General features: G+C 40.8%; 1 protein-coding gene across 1 annotated transcript in view; it reads right to left on the bottom strand.

Annotated features, from left to right (window-relative positions):
• Nucleotides 1–560: 560 nt before the first annotated feature.
• The window catches only part of synpra (synaptoporin a), a 56,149-nt gene continuing 32,185 nt past the window's right edge, over nt 561–24,524 (bottom strand). Inside the window, exons 3-6 of the mRNA XM_060910801.1 lie at nt 19,515–19,639; nt 7,470–7,668; nt 4,577–4,768; nt 561–803 (exon numbers count right to left, since the gene is read on the bottom strand). Coding sequence (XP_060766784.1) covers nt 561–803; nt 4,577–4,768; nt 7,470–7,668; nt 19,515–19,639 — 759 coding nt within the window. The remainder of the gene's footprint in view (nt 804–4,576; nt 4,769–7,469; nt 7,669–19,514; nt 19,640–24,524) is intronic.

Below are 24,524 nucleotides of genomic sequence, written 5' to 3'. Positions count from 1 at the left end.
GTTCTCCGTGTCACCAATAAAAATGGACAAAGATCCATCAATCACAGTTTTGTTCAGGAAACCAAAGGTTCTTCTCTGGCATTGTTCCGAAGAACCACTTTTATTTTTGTGGATGTGAAACTTGTTCATGTCACTAACTCACACCTTGAGACTGATACAAGTTTTTAAAAATTCAAAGCTTCTTCAAGGATGCTTTGGATAGTTAAGGGTTTTATCTGGAACCCTTTCTGACAGATCGATGCAAGGTTTCTATGTAGAACCTGTAAAGGTTCTGAAGAAACGGACAGGAGAAACTTTTCTCCAAGTGTGTGCCTTCAGGCTTCACGAATTAAAAACAAAAAAACAAAATTTGATGAGTAATTTTGAAAAAGCTAAACAAAAGGCCTGGCATAACTTCTGTGTGAAGATTCTAAACTTCTGATTTTTAAAAATAAATAAATAAAACTGTGTACCACCTTTCTATCTTAAATAAGAGATTTTGATAGTACCCTTTGCGTGTGAAATTGTCCCCGCCCCCTGTGATTAGCTCGTGTGTGACTGGAAGATAAAATGGTGTGTGGTCAGTAAGACGTGGGCCCACTTGAGGTGTAACATCCAACCTGGCTGTAATCTGATTGGCCCAAGCCTCCGGTTCCTGATTGGTCGAAGGTGCCCTGGTTGTAGGGTTGCTGGTTGAAAGTGGTGGTGTGTTTTTCAGGAGTCGGTGTCGGGTATCGTGCAGCTCCTCCCTTATGCCAGCCAGTCTCTTTGAACACAAACCAGATATTTCCAGCCCAGAGGACAAAGTTCAGGTAACCGAACACCTAGAAATCAGAGTGCAACACACAACACATGGACAAATGAGTCATTATTCAAATGAAATTTGCATGAAAGTGTGAACGTTCTTTACTAACTTCGATATTTTATGAAATACAGACAAATGTTGTCGGAATGCTCTCGACCAATCACGACGGATCATTAAGACTTCGCGTCAAATAAGTTAGTGTGTCTATTACATACAGTATGAACACTTTCGGACCTTATTACGCTATTTGTAAGATAAAATGCATGTCATTATTCTGTGATATAAATTTTGTTGGTTAAAACGCTTCACTTACTGGTAACTTATGGCTATTACATAAGAGCTATGATAAAAGCTATTAATAGGACAAAGTCCAAAAATAATTTAGTTATTTACAATTCAAACTAACTTTACTGACATGACTTGGACAAATGCTACAGACCAAAGGTGTTGGAGCAAAACAGCAAATACTATTGTAAAAATAAAATTTTTCTCGAAAAATGTCATAAGGTTGTATCATGCAATATCATTCTAGCTGAATGGAATATCTCCGATATACCACGAAAAAAAGCCAGCCAACATTATTATTATTATTATTATTATACACATTCCTTTTGGGTGTTCAACAGATCTTCCTCTTCCAAAATTCTCTCAAAAGCTTCAGTATTTAATGAAGCAAAGCTGGCGGCCATGTTTGTTTACAAATTGTCTCAGGTCGCTCATTCGCTAGCGTGGAAGTTTGACGTCTCCGACGTGTGACGTCATGCTGTCGACAGCCATGCAATATCATAAACCATATTCAATGCTCATTCTCCATTGGGCAGAGTGACATAATGCACGTCGGATAAGCGATATGCTAACAATATCGCATGCTATCAAACCAAATGAATGAAACCCGCTAGAAGGGAATAGAACACGTTTTTATTCCATCGAAAAAGTGTCCTGTATGTATAATAATTTTATTTATTATGCAGCTTGATTATTTTTGTATCATTTAAAGAAACATACATCTCAGAAATATAGAAAAGTTATGATGTCAGGAGTGTTTGTATGAATGGATATATCAAGTCTACAGTATTAGTTTTGCAATAAAATTTAAAAAGCTTTTTTTTTATGTTTTATTTCAACACTGAGAACAATGAACTGCGGTACCGTGGAGTCCGAAATCTTGAGTTCACACTGATTTTTTATTCCATTTAATATTAAAAATAAACAGCAGATTTTAGAATTTTAAAATATTTAAAACAAAGAAATGTTCAATATCTTAAATATTTAATAAAGTCAAAATTCTGCCCTAGTCCTAGGTCCGGATTTACAAACACCAATCAAAAGTTTGTACACCCCTACTCGACTCATTCATAGGTTTTTCTGTATTTTCTACATTGTAGAACAATACTGAAGACATCAAAACTATGAAATAACATTTGGAACTTATATGGAATGTTGTGGTAAACAAGAAGAGAGTTAAAAAAAAAACCAATATGTTTTCGAGTCACCTCGAATGCTTTTCAATTAACAGATGTGCCTCGTCAAAAGGTAATCAGTGGACGAGTTTCTTGCATTCTTAATGTATTTGAGGTCAAACAGTAAACAGCACATAATAAACATGCCCAATAATAAATAGCCCTATTCCACCCACAACTGTAGTAATCCATATTATGCCAAGAACCGAACAACTAAGTAAAGAGAAACGACAGAACATGATTACTTTCAGACATGGTGTCTTTTAATTAATAAAATAAAAAATATTGAACTGGGTGTGTCTAAACTTTTGACTGGTACTGTAACTGTAAGCAAAGTGTCATACTGATCATGTTAACTGCTTCGATGTAAAACAGATCAGAAGGTTTTGCAGAAACTTCTGGAACACCAGCTCGAGTATACACTGTCATTAACCGAAGCAAAAATGGGACATACCAAACCCTCAATCAATTTGTTGTCAGTAATATAAATTGTAAGGAGAATTGTTGTATAAATGATACAAGAATGCAAAATTGGGGCATTTTTATTTATGTTCTCAGACTTTTGGACCCCACTGTATACTGACTCGTGATATACGTAAGCCAGTGATATTTCTGACCACATTTCTGACTTTATTCTTCTTAAAATGATACAACCCCGATTCCAAAAAAGTTGGGACAAAGTACAAATTGTAAATAAAAACGGAATGCAATAATTTACAAATCTCAAAAACTGATATTGTATTCACAATAGAACATAGACAACATATCAGATGTCGAAAGTGAGACATTTTGAAATTTCATGCCAAATATTGGCTCATTTGAAATTTCATGACAGCAACACATCTCAAAAAAGTTGGGACAGGGGCAATAAGAGGCTGGAAAAGTTAAAGGGACAAAAAAGGAACAGCTGGAGGACCAAATTGCAACTCATTAGGTCAATTAGCAATAGGTCATTAACATGACTGGGTATAAAAAGAGCATCTTGGAGTGGCAGCGGCTCTCAGAAGTAAAGATGGGAAGAGGATCACCAATCCCCCTAATTCTGCGCCGACAAATAGTGGAGCAATATCAGAAAGGAGTTTGACAGTGTAAAATTGCAAAGAGTTTGAACATATCATCATCTACAGTGCATAATATCATCAAAAGATTCAGAGAATCTGGAAGAATCTCTGTGCGTAAGGGTCAAGGCCAGAAAACCATACTGGGTGCCCGTGATCTTCGGGCCCTTAGACGGCACTGCATCACATACAGGCATGCTTCTGTATTGGAAATCACAAAATGGGCTCAGGAATATTTCCAGAGAACATTATCTGTGAACACAATTCACCGTGCCATCCGCCGTCGCCAGCTAAAACTCTATAGTTCAAAGAAGAAGCCGTATCTAAACATGATCCAGAAGCGCAGATGTCTTCTCTGGGCCAAGGCTCATTTAAAATGGACTGTGGCAAAGTGGAAAACTGTTCTGTGGTCAGACGAATCAAAATTTTAAGTTCTTTATGGAAATCAGGGACGCCGTGTCATTCGGACTAAAGAAGAGAAGGACGACCCAAGTTGTTATCAGCGCTCAGTTCAGAAGCCTGCATCTCTGATGGTATGGGGTTGCGTGTGGCATGGGCAGCTTACACATCTGGAAAGACACCATCAATGCTGAAAGGTATATCCAGGTTCTAGAGCAACATATGCTCCTATCCAGATGACGTCTCTTTCAGGGAAGACCTTGCATTTTCCAACATGACAATGCCAAACCACATACTGCATCAATTACAGCATCATGGCTGCATAGAAGAAGGGTCCGGGTACTGAACTGGCCAGCCTGCAGTCCAGATCTTTCACCCATAGAAAACATTTGGCGCATCATAAAACGGAAGATACAACAAAAAAGGCCTAAGACAGTTGAGCAACTAGAATCCTACATGAGACAAGAATGGGTTAACATTCCTATCCCTAAACTTGAGCAACTTGTCTCCTCAGTCCCCAGACGTTTACAGACTGTTGTAAAGAGAAAAGGGGATGTCTCACAGTGGGAAACATGGCCTTGTCCCAACTTTTTTGAGATGTGTTGTTGCCATGAAATTTAAAATCACCTAATTTTTCTCTTTAAATGATGCATTTTCTCAGTTTAAACATTTGATATGTCATCTATGTTCTATTCTGAATAAAATATGGAATTTTGAAATTTCCACATCATTGCATTCCGTTTTTATTTACAATTTGTACTTTGTCCCAACTTTTTTGGAATCGGGGTTGTATTTCTCCTAGATATGTTATGCTATCATCATTCACTGAGAAATCTGTCTCTATCTCATGGATTTAAAAGGAAATGAAGTGATACCACAGAAGTGTTGAGGCTGGACCAGACTGGCCCGTACACCGAGCTGCACTTGTTGGTCTGCACTTTACATGCAGACATGAGCAGAAGCACTTCATCAGGTTCTGTCGCCACCTTCACGTCCGACAGAGCTTTGGCCCAGGCAGATGAACCCACCAGCCACATGAAGGAGAAGACCACCGTCACAATGAAGTCCTGGACAAACACAGCTGGATTGAAGTGAACTTCATGACACAAACTCAGTTCTTTAGGCCGTTTTTGTTATATCGGCTCTGTTTCTGGCATTTGGTGCCAAGACGTTCTCACATCTGTTCAGTTTCATTTCATTTCACTTGTGGAGAATGAGAATACATTGTAATTCAATTGAAGGTACGAGCAGCCTGAAAAGCTCAGTCTGACTTTTCCATTTCACTACAGGAGATCCTTGTACAAATGGAAACCTAGATGTCAATGAGATTTCCTCAGCGTGCAATCACACATCTTGTTCATTTCACCGCTGGGTCTCCTTGGTTATTATTGTTCAAGTACACACATACATCATGCTAATGAGGAACGAGTTTTACACCACCAGCAGGTTAAATAATGAACTAATTAGCTGTTAATCTGGTGGCAAATCTGAAAATGTATTATTATTATTATTATAATAAATGATAACAATAACAGGAGGCACGGTGGTGTAGTGGTTAGCGCTGTCGCCTCATAGCAAGAAGGTCCGGGTTCGAGCCCCGTGGCCGGCGAGGGCCTTTCTGTGCGGAGTTTGCATGTTCTCCCCGTGTCCGCGTGGGTTTCCTCCGGGTGCTCCGGTTTCCCCCACAGTCCAAAGACATGCAGGTTAGGTTAACTGGTGACTCTAAATTGACCGTAGGTGTGAATGTGAGTGTGAATGGTTGTCTGTGTCTATGTGTCAGCCCTGTGATGACCTGGCGACTTGTCCAGGGTGTACCCCGCCTTTCGCCCGTAGTCAGCTGGGATAGGCTCCAGCTTGCCTGCGACCCTGTAGAACAGGATAAAGCGGCGAGAGATAATGAGATGAGATAACAATTACAACATACTTTAGTTTGTCCGTTTTCCAGCTAACGCTCTTGATTTTAATGTTGTCCATGCCATACATAAGAGGTCCGATGGTAATTTTCTTCAGTATAAATATGTAGGTGATTACAAAAAATCATAAGAAATTCGGACTATTTCTCAATAATCCCCTCAAGCGACTCAGCAAAATGGCGGCCAATCGCTTTGTCACCGTAAGTGAGGAAGAATTACAAACGATGAAAGAAAATGCTGTTCCTAAAAGCACTAAAGACGCTATGAAGTTTGGTCGAAAATTATTCAAAGCGAAGGTGGAATTGTCTCATCTCATCTCATTATCTGTAGCCGCTTTATCCTTCTACAGGGTCGCAGGCAAGCTGGAGCCTATCCCAGCTGACTACGGGCGAAAGGCGGGGTACACCCTGGACAAGTCGCCAGGTCATCACAGGGCTGACACATAGACACAGACAACCATTCACACTCACATTCACACCTACGGTCAATTTAGAGTCACCAGTTAACCTAACCTGCATGTCTTTGGACTGTGGGGGAAACCGGAGCACCCGGAGGAAACCCACGCGGACACGGGGAGAACATGCAAACTCCACACAGAAAGGCCCTCGCCGGCCATGGGGCTCGAACCCAGGACCTTCTTGCTGTGAGGCGACAGCGCTAACCACTACACCACCGTGCCGCCTAGGTGGAATTGTGATTTATTTTATCAATTTCAAAACAAAGTACTTTCTGTGAGTCGGCGTAGATAAGTGACAGAATTCTGTGCTGCACCGTTATTACATTTGCATGCCGCTTTTGAGGTTTGAAATAAATTATTATTATTTTTTAAATACAAATTTTTCTGAAACAAATCACCTGTGTATTTGTATAGGTAATCGTATGGGGCCGAGTAAAATTAAGGATTAATTTCACAAGTGATTTTGAAGTTTTTCGTGACTCGGGCAATTTCAAAACTTTGAAATTGATCCTTAATTTTACGAGGAACCATATGATTACTTGTTTATAATATACAGGGCCAAATTCATACTTCGGAAGCCATTCAAGTTCACAACATTTGTCATTCACATTTTCTGAACCAATCAGGGCGCGAGACTATCTTGAACGTTTGAATCAGTTTCTAAAGCGCCTTTCATCATGACACGGCGACACGACACGAGGATTTTGAAAGCGGTTTTCAAAATTTTATTAGAACTTCTTTACAAAAGCCATTTTGTTGACAAAATTTGCTAATTTTTGTAACCGTAACCAAGCAACGAACTAGCCAATAGCATTTCAGAAATACGGCCCCGTGTTAAGGAAAAAAGCCCTCCTTGATTGACCAATCAGAATTGAGTAATTTGGCCCTATGTATTATAAATACTGAAACAATTATCCGCTTCAGGCTCAGTGAATATTGGTGAATAATAACCTCGACTTCATCTCGGTTATTATTCAACTTCAGCGAATAATTGTGAAACAACAGCAGCTCTGTCAACAAACTCGACTTCTAATACGTTACCGTTTCTATAGTAACAACCCATTCACAAAGACTTGTCTGGCTGACGCTCAACATAATCTCAGATATAATAACTACCTTGTTTTATAACTATAAATGGATAAAAAGTACTCGGTGTCATTCTTTCATAAATACAAATTGCAATTGTGATCAAATTTGAAAATAACTGAAAATAATAGATCAGCTACAGGTTGCGAACAGTAATTCCGTTTCATGTCAGGCTGCATGACATCACCCTGTCGCTGATTACTATTTTCCAATAACAGCATCACCCCATGTGTTTTATTACTTGAATGATGCACATGCTGAACACCTGTAAACACACTGATGTAAATCATGGTTTTTTTTTTTTGCGCTTACGATAAAAGGGCCGCGGTTGTTCTCTCTGTACTTGTTCTGATAGAAGATGTAGACCACGGTGGCGAACAGCGAGTAGAGGAAAGCGAAGACAGCGATGGTGACGAAAAACTCGGCAGAGGAAGAGTAGTCTCCATCCAGGTGGAGCTGCTCCTGCTGTCTGCCTTCACATGTGGGCACCGTGAAGGTCACCTGATTCAGCCTGAGAGAGAGAGAGAGAGAGAGAGAGAGAGAGAGAGATGTGAAGGGAACGTGAAGGCTGCCACACATACCACCTGAGGAATCTGTGTTTTAAACACTTATATCCGAATATCCTCCACACCGAGTCTCTGAAACGTTCTGAGATCCACACCTTTCCTCCCTCACTTCACTTCAAAATGACATCTTATACTCCAACACACACACACTTCTCCAGTCTATTCAATTCTATTCATCCCATTTCAAGTCTACTGTTATTCTATTTATTATTATTCCATTCCATTCCACTTTAGTCTATTCAATGCATATTTTATTTTCTATTCTACACTATTCCGTTCAATCAGTCCTGTTTGTATTCTACTGCTATTCTATTTATTAATCTTATTACTTTTCATTCTATTTGAGTCCATTCTAGTTTCGGCTATTAAATACATACCTATTATTACCCCTTACTAAAATTAATCCCTTTATTCTATTCTGTTTTCTTTTATCATGGTCTATTGTTATTCTACTCAGTTTTATTGGACTGTATTCAACGTATCACTTTTTCTATTCTGTTGTTACTCTATTTATTATTATTCTATTTTATTCTAATCTAGTTGATGCGTGTTACATGCATATTTTTGATTCTATTCAATCTGTCCCTTTTCTATTCTTCTTCTTCTATTATTGCATTGTCACACTGTACGAAATTGTGGTGACATTAGTGTACTGGAGTTTTCAGCTATCTGTCAAGTCGGAACAAGGACTTCAGACAGACATCACCTTTCATAATATGTAGGCAGTTCTGAGCAGAACTGACTTTTGTAGGGTTATAATATCATACTTCACATCCAGAATGTCTTAGTATGTTTTTAACGTCCTTGGAATTGAACCTAAATTGCCAAGAACAACTGGAACGATCTTGATCTTTGATTCTGGCAGGTCCCACATTTTTGAGGTCTCGACTTTCAGTAATGTGTACTCGGAAATTTTATCTGTCGGTCTGGTGACAATGTTCTGGTCACCTGGTATTGCCACATCAGTTATCAGGCATTCCTTCTGCTCCTTCTTAAAAACCACCAAGTCAGGTTTTCAAGCTTCCAAACTTACATGGTCAGTTTGGAACTCAAAGTCCCTATTCTATTCTTCTTCTATAATTATTATTATTATTATCATCATCGTCAATTAAATATACTTGTTTTTTCCTTTCTTATTCCTACCCATTATTAAAATTACTCTCTTTATTCTATTCTGTTTTATTCGAGGCTATTGTTATTCTATGGATAGATAACAGAGTGAAATAGAAACAGAGCAAGAGCTAAATGTGTCTGCACCACTACCTGCAGGTGAGGAGAAGCCATAGTCTAATAGTTACAGAAGCAGCTTTGGGACCAAAAAGTTGCTGGTTTGAGTCCCTGGACCAGCAGGAATGGCTGAAGTGCCCTTCAGCAAGGCATTAAACCCCCAACTGCTCCCCAGGCTGCTCTGGGTATGTTGTACATCGCTCTGGATAAGCATCTGTTAAATGCCTGTAATGTCATGTCCTCAATTTTACGATATTTTCTTCAACGTATATCACTTTTTCTATTCCATTCTTCTTCTTTTTCATTTAATGTCCTTTTGTTCCCATATTTATGGGGTTGGACGAATTATGAGCGTTCTCCATCTCTTCTTCGAGGTTAAGTTCCCTCAGATCTTCCGCTATACACTTCTTCCATGTTTTCAGGGGCCTTCCTCAGGGGCGTCTTCCATCAATTACAGCTTCTGCTGCTCTCCGTACCACACTACTCTCTTCTTTTCTTTTGATATGCCTGAACCAGGGGGTGGCACGGTGGTGTAGTGGTTAGTGCTGTCACCTCACAGCAAGAAGGTCCGGGTTCGAGCCCCGTGGCCGGCGAGGGCCTTTCTGTGCGGAGTTTGCATGTTCTCCCCGTGTCCGCGTGGGTTTCCTCCGGGTGCTCCGGTTTCCCCCACAGTCCAAAGACATGCAGGTTAGGTTAACTGGTGACTCTAAATTGGCCGTAGGTGTGAATGTGAGTGTGAATGGTTGTCTGTGTCTATGTGTCAGCCCTGTGATGACCTGGCGACTTGTCCAGGGTGTACCCCGCCTTTCGCCCGTAGTCAGCTGGGATAGGCTCCAGCTTGCCTGCGACCCTGTAGAACAGGATAAAGCGGCTAGAGATGATGAGATGAGATGCCCGAACCGTCTCAAACGTTGTCTTCTCATTAAATTCCGTATGCTTTCCACTTGACATCTTTCTATCACTTCCTCACTAGATATTCCCTCTTCCCAATGTATCTCATCTCATTTTCTCTAGCCGCTTTATCCTGTTCTACAGGGTCGCAGGCAAGCTGGAGCCTATCCCAGCTGACTACGGGCGAAAGGCGGGGTACACCCTGGACAAGTCGCCAGGTCACCACAGGGCTGACACATAGACACAGACAACCATTCGCACTCACATTCACACCTACGGTCAATTTAGAGTCACCAGTTAACCTAACCTGCATGTCTTTGGACTGTGGGGGAAACCGGAGCACCCGGAGGAAACCCACGCGGACACGGGGAGAACATGCAAACTCCGCACAGAAAGGCCCTTGCCGGCCACGGGGCTCGAACCCGGACCTTCTTGCTGTGAGGCGACAGCACTAACCACTACACCACCACGCCGCCCTTCCCAATGTATATTTGCCAGATATCAGAGCATCCGGCAATCACATCTCTTCACCATGTTTTCAAGGTTCCTAGTCATCGGCCATGTCTCTGCTCCGTATACAAGTACAGGCCTAATGCATGCACAGTATGTTTGTACTCTACTTTTTAGGGGGAATTACTTGATTCCCATTATTATTATCATCCATTATTATTATTATATTTAATCTTCTTCGAGTTTATTTTCGTCTCGTCTATCAAACGTATGTATATTTTCTGTTCTATTCTCTGATAATTGAACCCCCTTTCTATTGTATTCTATTCATCCATTTTCTACTCCATTGTTATTCTATTATGATTATTTTATTTCATTCTATTCTAGTTTAACCCACTGAATAAATATTTTTCTGTTCTATTTTATGACTCATTGAAACCCCTTTCTATTCAATGTATCATTTTTTTCTATTCGATTAAATGAATCCATTTATCTACTCTTTGCTGATCTGCTATGTTCTATTTTTGTTGTTCTATTCAATTCTATTCTGTTATATTCTATTTGGTATTCCATCCATCCATCCATCCATCCATCCATTATCTGTAGCTGCTTATCCTGTGCAGGGTTGCGAGCAAGCTGGAGCCTATCCCAGCTGACTACGGGTGAAAGGCGGGGTACACCCTGGACAAGTCGCCAGGTCATCACAGGGCTGACACATAGACACAGACAACCATTCACACTCACATTCACACCTACGCTCAATTTAGAGTCACCAGTTAACCTAACCTGCATGTCTTTGGATTGTGGGGGAAACCGGAGCACCCGGAGGAAACCCACGCGGACACGGGGAGAACATGCAAACTCCGCACAGAAAGGCCCTCGTCGGCCGCTGGGCTCGAACCCGGACCTTCTTGCTGCGAGGTGACAGTACTAACCACTACACCATCACTTTCCTATTCGATTGTTATTCTATTCGATTCTGTTCTCAGAACAATCTGTGCTCTGTGTTTGGAGGCGGAAAAGGAGGAGGATGTTGGGCCAGAGGGTCGGCGTAGCTGCAGGACTAGAGGAAGGTATCTTGCTCACTTGCGATGTTTCTGTTGTGCCATATGTTTCAGGTGAATTGCATTAGCCTGTTTGTTTTCTAAAGCCTTTTCCTCCTTCTTTTTGCTTTTTTTTTAAACACTTGCACTTTGTTCAGCGTTGCTTCTCTCCTGCAGTTACATTTTGCTCTGAATTTAAATATAGTCAAGGCAAAAGCCTCCGTCCACTTTCAGGTCCTTCAGAATTTGTTTTAATATATCTGTTATGACTCTGCCTGATGTCAGACACTCCTTCAAATCCGATCTAAAGGCCGAAAGAGTCACGGTGAGCAATAAAACTGATGGTTTTATTGATATGGATCAATAAACCCTTCAGCCAGTTGGGGGAGAAATCGAATAGAGGCAACAAGGAGCCAGGAACAATTCATGATCGCGTGCGGTACAAGTGATCAGCCTGTACCGGAGAGAAAGTGCTGTGATGAGAGAAGAAGCAGCACAATACCAGGATCATTCCTCTGTTCTGGAGCTGAATGATATTTCTCTGGATTTCAGTGGAATATTATGTCCCTTTCTCACAATGGAATCTAATTCAGTGTGTGAAACAGGACATTTGCAGAGGAGCAGCAGCTTTATCGCTTATTAACGCAAAGAGAGATCTGAGACGAACTTCAAAGATGTACTGCATGTCAGCCGCAGCAATTTGCTCAGGGATCGTGTTTCACTGTGTGAGCAGATTTCAGTTCGAGGGCTTTGAGATGGATGAAGAAAAAGTTTCATAATCAGAAAATTCCTTTAAAGAACAGGTTTACAAAACAGAGCAAAACTTAAAGCACTTTATTTCATTGTATTGTATTTTATTTTTCTTTTACGAAGCAGTCTTTAAAACTAGTACCATCCAAGTTTCTTTTCCTGTATATAAAATATAAATTTTAAATGAAGTTGGACAGCTCACATTTTTCTGCTCGACATTTGTTTGAGATCCAGAAGCCTAGAAATTTCTCTCTGATCCTAAAGAGGCTTTTTTAGACCACAATGAAAAGTTACATCCTATCTATCTATCTATCTATCTATCTATCTATCTATCTATCTATCTATCTATCTATCTATCTATCTATCTATCTATCTTGTATTATACATTGCTGGCATCCTGTTAAACCACTCTGAAGCGGTGGTTTATATACTGTATAGAAGATATTCCATGATGGGATGAAGATATGAAGTTTATCTTCAAGTGGTGAATGTATATATTCATGAGTGAGCGACGAGAATGAGGAATATATTTTTCAACACAAGAAGATAAACTTCACATCTTTGTGCCGCTTGTGTAATGTTCTTTATATAATACGGACACAGCCATGAAAAATATTCAAGTTAATCAAAAGAAGTTTCATTTTGAACTGGTTCGCTATTTTGACAACGTGTTTCTCGTCAGCGGGAAAACACTGGGAGTGACGTCATCGGAGCGAAATATCAGGAATGATATCACTCAGATCCGTAATATATTTCGTCTAGAAATTGTGAGTTTTTCAAGACGAGAAGATAAACTTTGTATCTTCAAGCCAATGTGTGATTTTCTTTTTATTATATCGACACATTCACAAATGAAAAGTCCCCAAATTTAACACAACAATTCATCGATTTCCTCACGAGTGACATATAGAGATTGATGTCACAGTTTCGGTTCTCCATGTCCAGAAGATGGATCCTTTAACCTTGTTTTGAGTGGTGTTATTGCATAGTTTGTCCATCAGAGGGCGGACTGGGAACATGAGATTGGAACACCACAAATCCCAACAATCAGCTGACCCAAGCAGAGTGGAGCAGAGTAGCAAAGGCCGGTCAAATATTCAACCATTTTAAAAAAATGTCACTTTCAGTTGTACACATAAATTAATGGTATATATGTACAAATCTTTTCTCTTTTTGTTTTACTGGATTAGTTTTTTGTGCAGTTCCTGTATAAATAAACAAAGTATCCTAAAGTATTTCATAGTTCTATAAACACTTGAGTGATGACGCAGAGCCATGCTCATGATACACACACAGAATGGCCATGTTTTACAAATTTGTTCCCTCATTTTAGTCAAATTGTGGTCATGCAGGTTTTCCAATTTATATAAGGGTCTCTCACTAAAAACAATTTCTTGAAATGCAAGGCTTTTAATAATGTCTTCCTCAGTCATTCCAGCCTGAAAATAAAACCCAGTGAAACTCCATCCATCCATTATCCATAGCCGCTTATCCTGTGCAGGGTTGCGGGCAAGCTGGAGCCTATCCCAGCTGACTATGGGCGAGAGGCGGGGTTCACACTTACAGTAACGCTTTCATGGCTGAGGACTACAGTTGACTTGCTAACTTTAGGACTGCAGTTGTCATGAACAGTTTTGCACTCAAGTTTCCATCAATGAAGAGTTTATAACATCAACGAAACTGACTTCATGTTAAAACTGTTAATGCTATAGTCATGTTGTCTGTTGTTGTCCAGGTGAGGATGGGTTCCCTTTTGGGTCTGGTTCCTTTCGAGATTTCTTCCTCGTGTCGTTTGCGGGAGTTTTTCCTTGCCACCATTGCCACAGGCTTGCTCATTGGAGATAGATTAGGGATAAAATTGGCTCATGTCTTGAGTCATTCAGATTCTGTAAAGCTGCTTTGGGACAATGTCTATTGTTAAAAGCGCTCTAGAAATAAACTTGACTTGACTACACCCTGGACAAGTCGCCAGATTATCACAGGGTTGACACAGAGAGACAACCAACCGTTCACACTCTTGGTCAATTTAGAGCCACCAATTACCCTAACCTGCATGTCTTTGGACTGTAGGGGAAACCGGAGCACCCAGAGGAAACCCATGCAGACACGGGGAGAACATGCAAACTCCATACAGAAAGGTTCCCGTCAGCCACTGGGCTCGAGCTCGAGCTCAGAACCTTCTTGCTGTGAGGCGACAGTGCGAACCACTACACCACCGTGTCACCTCCGGTGAAACTGCCAATGCTATTTAGTTCAACGTGGTCACAATTTGTATTAAAGGAAAGAACAAATTATTAAAACATGGCCGTGATATATACAGTACCAGTCAAAAGTTTGGACACACCTTCTAATTCACTGGTTTTCTTTATTTTTATGAATAAAAAAAAACCCTTCACATCTTACAGTAATAATGGATGTTGTTTCTCTTTACTTAGTTGTTTGGTTCTTGACATAGATCACTACAGTTGTGGGTGGACGAGGACTATTGATCATCGGGTAGTTTTATTATTTACTATTTACTGTTTGATCTCAAACGCATTAAGAAGGCAAGAAAACTCGTCCACTAATTAACTTTTGATGAGACACACCTATTAATTGAAAAGCATTCCAGGTGACTACCTCATGAAGCTGGTTAAGATAATGCCAGTAGTGTGCATACATGTCAACCCCTTTGGGCGTCCACCCGTAGTATCAGAGGAAGAAATCCATAAAATCAACATAAAATCCTTATAGCCTTCGAATCGCACCAAACTTAATAAATAAATAAGTAAATATAACTTGGCTGAGAACTTCGTCCAGCATGTCGAAAATCGCATCGCCCGTGCCGATATTGCACACGGGCGTGTCTATGATTCTTGACTTCGCCCCTCTGTTTATGTCGAAGATCCGCACCAAAACGGCCAGTCGCTTGTCCGTCTTTTTGTCATTGGATTCGTCGATCATCAAGGAAAATGGCGACGTCCGGCAGTGCTGGATGATCGGTAGTGTAGCTTCGGGGGCCGAGCTCTTTTTGATTATTTGCGTTGTTTTGGTGCGCCTACAGCTGATAGATTTCGCAATCGTACTGTCCGTGCAAATCCGCTGCAACAGTTCTGTCAGGTGGTCCGCAACGGCTAGCGGCAAATTGTGCTGAGCAATAAAATTACAGATCGTAACTTCTGCTCTTATTGCACTTGTTGGTTGATCATCGGTCTTAGGCTTTGCAAACATCGTCATTTGCGGCTGATTCTGTTTCTGGTGCAAATTTCGCTGATGTAGTTTGGACCTCATGTGTTCCCTCACGTCGTAAACTCCAGACGCCGCAACTTTTATATCTCGCACACAAACTGTGCAGTGCGCGTAGTCCTCATTTTTCGCCTGAACAATGACACCATTAAATGTCTCCTTCCATTCAGGAAGATACCGCCCGCCGTATCTCATTTTCTTTCTCGATGTTCTTTCACTCAGCAGATGCTATTCAAAATCTCTCAGGTGTCAACAATGTCACTCTGCACAATGAGAAAATCGTTCGAACAATGACTGTTTGGCGTGTTTAAATGCAGATCGTGCGCATGACCGGAACGAGCGAAGTCTCGCAGTCGCGATACTGCACGAGGCTTGAGGAATAAACATCCGGTTTCACATAGTCTGGGTTATCTGCCCCTGCATACACGCTGTTCTTTGTCTATAAATCGAGCTTTTGTATGTTTTTGCGACGATCAGCTGACGATGTTCAAGTAAGATACACAAAATAAATTTAGGTCAGAAAATACTGAAAATCCGTAAGACTTTGCTTATACGCCCGTACGCCCTTGAAATGAGCTAAAATCCGTATAATTTCCGGACAATCCGTATAGGTTGACATGTATGAGTGTGCAAGGTTAATTTGAAGAATCTAAAATATGAAATATATGTTGTTTAACATTTTTTCTGTTTACTTCATAATTTCTTATATGTTCCAGAAGGTATGGTATAGTTTTGATGACTTTAGTATTGTTCTACAATGCAGAAAATACAAAATACAGAAAAACCTATGAATGAGTAGAGCAGGGGTGTACAAACTTTTGACTGGTAAAAGATGACATTTTTTTTCTTTTCATGTCATGAGCGTAGCTCCATCTGATGAAGACATTCTTTTTTTTTCAAAATCAGTAGAACTTTGAAAAAAAACACATAACTAATAAATGTGCATGTTTCCAGATGAATAGTTATATAGTTGTACAGTATATAGTTATACAGAGGTTCAGCCATTTGAGATATTCTTCGGTACTGTGTGTACTTTTTATTATATGATAAACGCATTTAGAATGAATTACGAATACAGGATCCTTTGAACTATGAACTAATGGGAACGTTTTCTGTGAATGAAAATGAAAGAGATGACAAAATACATTGTGACGCAAATTCCCCATGATAAAATTAGCTAGAAAGGATGATTTCACATCACAAAGCATCCACTCATCCTCAATCTTCAGCCTGTACAAATGATTTTGACATAAGCGAGGGTGTTCGTCACGCAGCTCTGGCAACTGCCGGTAAATTGAAGTAGAAAGGCAAAGTTTAACTCGGAAAAGAAATGATTTAGCAGGTGCCATGGAGATGTTTTTCATTCGAGCGTTTTCAAGTGTCGTCAGACTGAATCGCCTCGAACCAATTAATTAGAACAGCTGCTTAATGGGGTGTGTGGGTTTACTTCTGGAATATCAGCAGTGATTAAGGAGTGACCGCATTCACAGACACACACACATACATACACATATGCCAGTGGCGGCTCCTGAATTTTTTTTCAGGGGGGGCAATTTTCCCCCGTTATGTCTACGCGGACCATAAATGTCCACAGGACTGAAGTAAATTGACCTAGGTAGCAAGTCAACTGTTCTACAGAATGTTCTGTAAATAGATTTTGTACTTCAAACTCCATGACCAGCAAGGATTTTACAGACTGTGCAACTTAACCTTCATCCTACCATGCTATTTTACACCTTAATCTTACCATGTGGGGTCCGTTTGGACCCCAATACTTTTCTTTAAAATTAAAGCTTATAAAGACAAAATCACCAGATAAGTTTTGTTCAGAACATCTTGTATTAATAACAGCAATACACTAAAGGGCCCAAGGCATAAAGAACACACTTAACCTTCATCCTACCAGCCAATTTTACATACACAAACTACCAGGCGGGGTCCGTATGGACCCCAGGAGGGAATACCTTGAAATCAATGCAGTAAGAACCAATTCAATGCAGCAAACAGACATAACTTTATTGAAGAACAAAATCCACTATGGCTGAATATCAATGATGTATTATAAATGCAATAACATTGCAATAGTATTGCAATAACTAGCATACATGTAGCAAATTATAGCGCCACAAAAAAAATTGGCATTATATACATGATTTTTGCAGCTCATGCAGCTGTAAAACATTCTGGATTACAACTTAGGTCTTTTCTTACAGAATTTAAAACAAAAAAGTAATTGTAAAATAATTTAGGGCTTTTGTTTTGCAGCCTGTGCTTATTGCAGCAGTGGGGTCCACACGGACCCCAAGAAGGAATGCCTTGGTAGTTTCATTATGGAACATAAAAGAAATAAAAGAAGTTAACTTTCAGTGTGCTATTCAATTATAAAATGAAAGACAGATAAGCTTTACTCTGGGGTCCGGTTGGACCCCAGTAACAAATTAATTATACCTTCACAAAGCAAAAAGCTGATCTTCCGGTGCTTTAGTGTTTTAATTAAGACATAAATTCCGACAAATTCATAAAACGGTGAGGCAGTATGTCACATATTTTTAAAATGGCAAACAAACATATAGGTGCGGGGTCCAGATGGACCCCACTTGGTAGGATGAAGGTTAAGGACAAACAGGAAAATGCACTTACTGTAACAAAACAGTGTAAATAGTTGGCTAACATAACAATAGCAGTTGAATAAATAGATGAGTGGATCTTTAGATCTTGTAATTACTGGTATTTACCAAGGATATTACCAAAGTGCTAACTCTCAGAGCAAAGTGTGGCAAATATAAAAATGCACATTGAAAACATCAAAAGTGAACTGATTCTGTGACTGTGTGTGTGTGTGTGTGTGTGTGTGAGAGAGAGTCATGAAGTCAACCAAACCCAGAAAAACACCACGGTGACTGGAGCCCTCAGTTTCGTCTTTGCCTCATAGAGCTAACTCGAACACTCCACAAAATTTCACGCACTGGATGAGCCGGTTTAATATGTGCCTGTTCTTGCTCACCTCATCGTTGTGGCGGCGAACTGCTAGCCTGTAGCCCTCATCCGGTTGTGTAGCGATGTTCACTCTCCCAAAAGCCGAAAATTTCAGGCAGCTGCCCATGTGAATCTTTGATGACTCATGTTTTTTTATTTTCTCCGACAAATGATGCATGTCCGAAACTCCAGTGACCGTCCAAGCAGTGTTGTCCGTGGAGCCACCTCCAGGGTGGGAAAGTAAGCAGGGGGAGCAGAAAACCGCTGAGGCGTCCTCGCAGCCAGCTCGCCAGGATTTGCGTTGGGACCATGTTGAAGTAAAACCTCGAGTATATGATTTCCCCCCCTTGTCGAAATTTGTTTTATGTTTAGATTTGTTCGAGGGGGGTCCAGCTTGTTTTGTTGCCAATTTAGCTCGATTTGATCGCTGACTAAATGGAACTTCTTTTAAGGACAGCACTGAATTGCTTTCCGCATCCATCTCACCTCAGAAACTGAGCGGATCGAACGCAACTTTGCCGCGCTTCGCAGTGACGTAAGCACGTTAGGGCAAGCCCCCCCGGAACCCACAGAGATTGCACTGAAGTGTCAGTTAGGAGAAAAAAAATATATTACCATGGGACTCTATCAGTGAACTCTTGGGCGATTTTCAGCGTGACTGAAATCGCCCCAAAAGGGGCGGTACTCTAGAAGCAAGACCACCCTGATTGGACAATGATACCCAGAGACAGATTAAAACGGCCTCGAGCAGCGCTGGTGAAAGTTTGTTTTAAAAAAAGAAAAAAAACCTTTTTTTTTTTCGTTTTGGCAGTGCGTCGCCCAATCGCCCTTATGCACCAGCCGCCCTTGAATATGCACAGATGCAGTTTTAGTTCCATTAAAGATGCAGTATGTGAAGAAAGTATACAAAAATAGATTTCATTAAAGCTAGTACAATATTAAAGGGAAAATTCAGCAAAAAATAAAATACACATAATTTGATTGCTGTCTGATGTTTACGAATGTGAATAAAGTAATAAAAGTCAAACTTTGCTAGGTGGGGCTTAAGGGATGAAATATTACTATGGTAACGAGATAAGTGATATGATGAGTAAAAATGCTCCTGGGCAAAGACAAAGAACATACTTGAGCTGACTGACTGCATTTGTAGTAAAGAGTTCCTTTAGATACGGTCCCATTCCTGTGCTCAAGGTATACAAGGTGTGTGTGTGTGTTGGACCAGCCTTTACCTGAACGGGTAGGCGAATTTAATGGTGATGCTGAGATTGCTGTCTGTCTTGTTGACGCAGTCCACACTAACCCGCAGCTGTCCAGTGTAGCCTCCACATGTTGCGAAAGCAAAGATGGCAAAAAGCTGCAAACGACACCAGAAAACATCCGGGTTTCATTCTTTATACACTCTGTAAACGACACTGTAAATAGTTTTAATCATGACTGAAAAATGAGTGAAGTTCTTTCATTTTATTCCAATTTCTTAAAACCAAGATAAACATTTTAATTGGAAACAGCTCCATGCCTTCATCTGGATAACCCGCGTTCGCCATGCGGCCTGCATTCGAATACTGGAACCTGATCAATGTGAAGCAAAATTATTCCTGGCATACTGAATGGGATTTTCCAATAGCAGCATTTCCTGAAGTGCTTTATTCCCCTTATACTATGCCTAAATTACAAGTTTATGTTGGACAAGATCCAGAAAACTTGTTCGTGTTATCACGCTGTAGCAGCAACAAACAGCCGCTCCGTCACATTGTCTTGAAGTGACATCGACAAAACAAATCGTCTTTACAGACAAAAAAAAAAAACCTTTGGATCGAGAAACCGTGAAACGCAAGTGTCCACCATGCAAGTGAACTCACTGTTACTATAAAAACGATAATGTATTCGAATGAGCACACGAATATCGATCTGTGACTTGCTTCCAATTATCAGTGCTTCTGTTATTGAAAACCTTCTGACCAATCAAAATCAAACACACACAATAACACTCTTTTGTTGCATTTTATATTTTCAGCAGAAAAATGGATGACTCCCCCCCCCCCCCCCCCCCCCCAAAAAAAAAAGGTTTAACCATTAAAAAACACATCACAACACTGGTTTTAATGGCTAAATATATGTTAAATTGCCAAAACATTGCTAATATCTTCTTAGCTCGAGACAACAGCTTCATATCGCTCATAAATCAGCTTCGAATTCTGCACTATAGCAACTACAGTACAGCAACCTTATTTTTTAAAAAACATATAATTACCCTGAGCAGAACTACACGGATGGATAGTTCTCGAATGAGTGTTACTCATTTGACACATCTGGCTGTGCTGTCGATCTACTGTTGATCATCGAGTGATTTTTCAGATGAGATTACTCATCCCGTCATATTCAAGTCTCATCTGGAATCCAGACTGTGAATTAAATATCCACCTGTTTTTCTGTTTAATAGGCGTCATGATACACTCCATTTGTGATTTGATCGGATTCACAGTACTGACTTCTTCACGATTCCATTCAGTTTGAGTCTTCAAACATTTTGAATGAAGAAAAATGACTGAAAAGACTCCTTTTTTATTTCTGAAATCATAAACAATGTGCATGTTTGTCCGTAAGAAACAATTTAAAATCACAAATTGCTATGAATAGAGGTTTAATCTTGCAAACAGAATGCATTACAGGTTTACCATACCTTAAAGACAAATAAATAAATTGATAAATTCTCCAAAAAATTTGGACTGAATAAACAAAAGTTTCTGTTCCTGGGAAAATGATCCGTAGCAGCATCTGAGGCATCATTTTAACTCGAAATAGAGCTCCAAAGTCGGTTAAACTGCCCGTCTTCCGCAGCCTCTTTCTTGGGATCTGCAATGTAGATCGCAGTGGTGCAGAGGTGGTGTTATTTGAAAGCTTCTGAAGCGCAGTAATGTTAGTATGTGGTCATGTAATCATAGAACCTATAAAGTGTGTCGGATGTTGCGATCCAGAGCTATCGGGTTATCCCGAGGTAATGGCGCAGACTCCCTATGAAAGAACGTGATCATACGGACCAGTGTGCTCTCTTTATATTTTTACTCTGTGGGATGTGCAGAGGGTGGCACAGTGGTGTAGTGGTTAGCGCTGTCGCCTCACAGCAAGAACGTCCGGGTTTGAGCCCTGTGGCCGGCGAGGGCCTTTCTGTGCGGAGTTTGCATGTTGTCCACGTGGGTTTCCTCTGGGTGCTCCGGTTTCCCCCACAGTCCAAAGACATGCAGGTTAGATTAACTGGTGACTCTAAATTGACCGTAGGTGTGAATGTGAGTGTGAATGGTTGTCTGTGTCTATGTGTCAGCCCTGTGACGACCTGGCGACTTGTCCAGGGTGTACCCCGCCTTTTGCCCGTAGTCAGCTGGGATAGGCTCCAGCTTGCCTGCGACCCTGTAGAACAGGATAAAGCGGCTACAGATAATGAGATGAGATGAGTCAGGGATGTGCAGATTGGGACCTCTGGTGTTGTTTCCTCTCCCTTGGTTTGCTCTAAATCTAAATCTGTATTTCTATTAAGCTGCTTTGTGTAATGTTAAAAGCGAATAAAATGAAATTGAATATTTATGATTAGCCAAAAGAACCTGATCCTGGATCAGCCTTTCTATCTTCATGATTGGATGTTGTCCAGCAGAATGAAACAATACTTCGTTTCAATGAAGCTACCGGACTACTGTAAACATCTGACTAATGCACCTCTAATCTCCATTTCTCAAGTGGTTCGTGAATCAATGTGAAGCACAGAAAGCAGACAGGGATTTTATAGACATATCTGAAAAGATTTCACCTCGTATCGATAGCTTGCCCGTGACTCGGCTTGTTCTTGTTTGCCCTCACTTTCCCTGTCTTCTGCTCTGCTTCTTTTATTTAGCCAGAGCTCAGGAGAGAAGATCTGCTTTAATAAGTGCAGAAGACATGCTCCCTTTGAGGTAAAGTGACTGGCCCGAAACACTTTACCCAGAGAACGGTTTCCCTCAGAGAGCTAATACCTTTCCCAGGTATGTCTCATATCCAGCTGGCAGTTTTGCAATGAGGTCGTGAAAAAGGAGAGACGTGAATATTAGTTACATTTTCCAGGCTTCTATTCATTCATTCAAGTGTTTATTAGGTATTTTGAACGAAAGTCTGCCTCAGCTGACAGGTAATGAAAGAAATTCACATCAGTCGTGTGTGCGCGTGCGTGTGATACGACTGTATAAAAATCAAATATGCATGCAAGATAGTTGTCGTGACAACAGTAGAACCTGAGCTCATGAAAAATGCATACAAATTTGAACAAACAATGGAAATGTGACTGGATTTCTTTCAGTTTCACACAAATCAAGTTATATGTGAGAAGAAAAGAGACAAACATTAAACTCTGAGCTTAACCTTAACCCCGAGTAATTTTTCACATCAGTTGAATTGTTACAATTTTGCAAGACCATGTTGGGTTGAACCAGAGCTCAAAAAACGTTTGCAATTGCAATTTTATGCAACTCCATACAAATTAAATCATAAAAAAAATGTACGAATGCGAAACCCATCCTTAATTCTAACCTTTACGTCATATGTTATAAATTTGCAAGCTTTGCTTTGAATTTGGTATCAATTTAAGGAAAAATTCACACAAATTCAGACAAACAAGGACTACAAGGACACTTCGAGAGCGCAGGCCTCCGCCAAGGACAACAGTCGGATCTTCTATGACAGGGGTGTCAAACCTGATCCATAAAGGGCCGTGTGGCTGCAGGTTTTCATTCCAGCCATGCAGCAGCACACCTGACTTGGCTCATTCAATCAACTGAACTCTCTTCACACAGTCAAATACTTGCAGCCACACCCACCCTTGATTAAAGGGTGGGTGTGTCAGTTGATTGAATAAGCCAAATCAGGGTGCTGCTGCATGGCTGGAATGAAAACCTGCAGCCACACGGCCCTTTATGGATCAGGTTTGACACCCCTGTTCTATGATATCCAAATCTGCAACTGCAACCACTTTATATGTCTGGATATTTTTCCAAAATTATTAGCATTATGTGCTGAGCAGATGTGCAGCTTGTGAACAGGCAAGGCAGGCAACTGCTTGGGGCCCCCTGGCCCAGGGGCCCCCCCGAGAGTCAGGGCCCGAGGGCTTATTTATTTTGTTTTTTGTTTTTATTGTTCTTTACCATTGTATTTTCACATTTGGAATTTAAAAAACTTTGGTTTCATACATTTTTCGTTGGTGTCAGATTATTTATAACATATTGATGATGAACACTGGTCAGAAGGGCCCCCTAGAAATTTTTGCTTGGGGCCACAACAGACTCTAGAATCGCCTCTGGTGCTGAGATATGTTTCCCAGAGGATTAATGGTACACATGAATGTGAATTGTTATATGGAGTCATTGTATTTCTACATTGGTTATGTTTTGACACTACTGAACTTTACCGTGGGGCAGCACGGTGGTGTAGTGGTTAGCACTGTTGCCTCACCGCAAGAAGGTCCTGGGTTCGAGCCCAGCAGCCGGCGAGGGCTTTTTTATGTGGAATTTGAATGTTCTCCCTGTGTCTGCATGGGTTTGCTCCAGTTTCCCCCACAGTCCAAAGACATGCAGGTTAGGTTAACTGGTGGCTCTAAATTGACCGTGAGTGTGAATGGTTGTCTGTGTCTATGTGTCAGCCCTGCGATGACCTGGCGACTTGTCCAGGGTGTACCCCGCCTTTCGCCCGTAGTCAGCTGGGATAGGCTCCTGCGACCCTGCACAGGATAAGCGGCTACAGATGATGGATGGATGAACTTGACTGCCATCTTCTGGATTTTAACATGTATAGCAAATGCTGTATCTCACAACATTAGTGAAGGTGAAAATAAATTCATGGATCCGCCCTGTGACTTGGATCAACTCCAAAATTGAAAGAGTTCTTCCTTGGCCCATATTACATAATTCCACCAAATTTAATGGAAGTCTGATTGGTAGGTTTTGTGCAATCCTGCTTAAAGTCAAACGAACAAATAGAGAGATGCACAGAAAAAAAAAAGCCTCCTGTGGTGGAGGTAATGATGTGGTTGGATTTTATTTTGTGTGAATGATTACAACTTCAGGGTGGCACGGTGGTGTAGTGGTTAGCACTGTCGCCTCACAGCAAGAAGGTCCGGGTTCGAGCCCCGTGGCCGGTGAGGGCCTTTCTGTGTGGAGTTTGCATGTTCTCCCCGTGTCCGCGTGGGTTTCCTCCGGGTGCTCCGGTTTCCCCCACAGTCCAAA

The sequence above is a fragment of the Neoarius graeffei genome, chromosome 26, assembly GCF_027579695.1.
Source record: "Neoarius graeffei isolate fNeoGra1 chromosome 26, fNeoGra1.pri, whole genome shotgun sequence".
NCBI lineage: Eukaryota > Metazoa > Chordata > Actinopteri > Siluriformes > Ariidae > Neoarius > Neoarius graeffei.
Note: the sequence above shows the minus strand (reverse complement) of the source record. Positions and strands in the feature narration are given on the sequence as shown.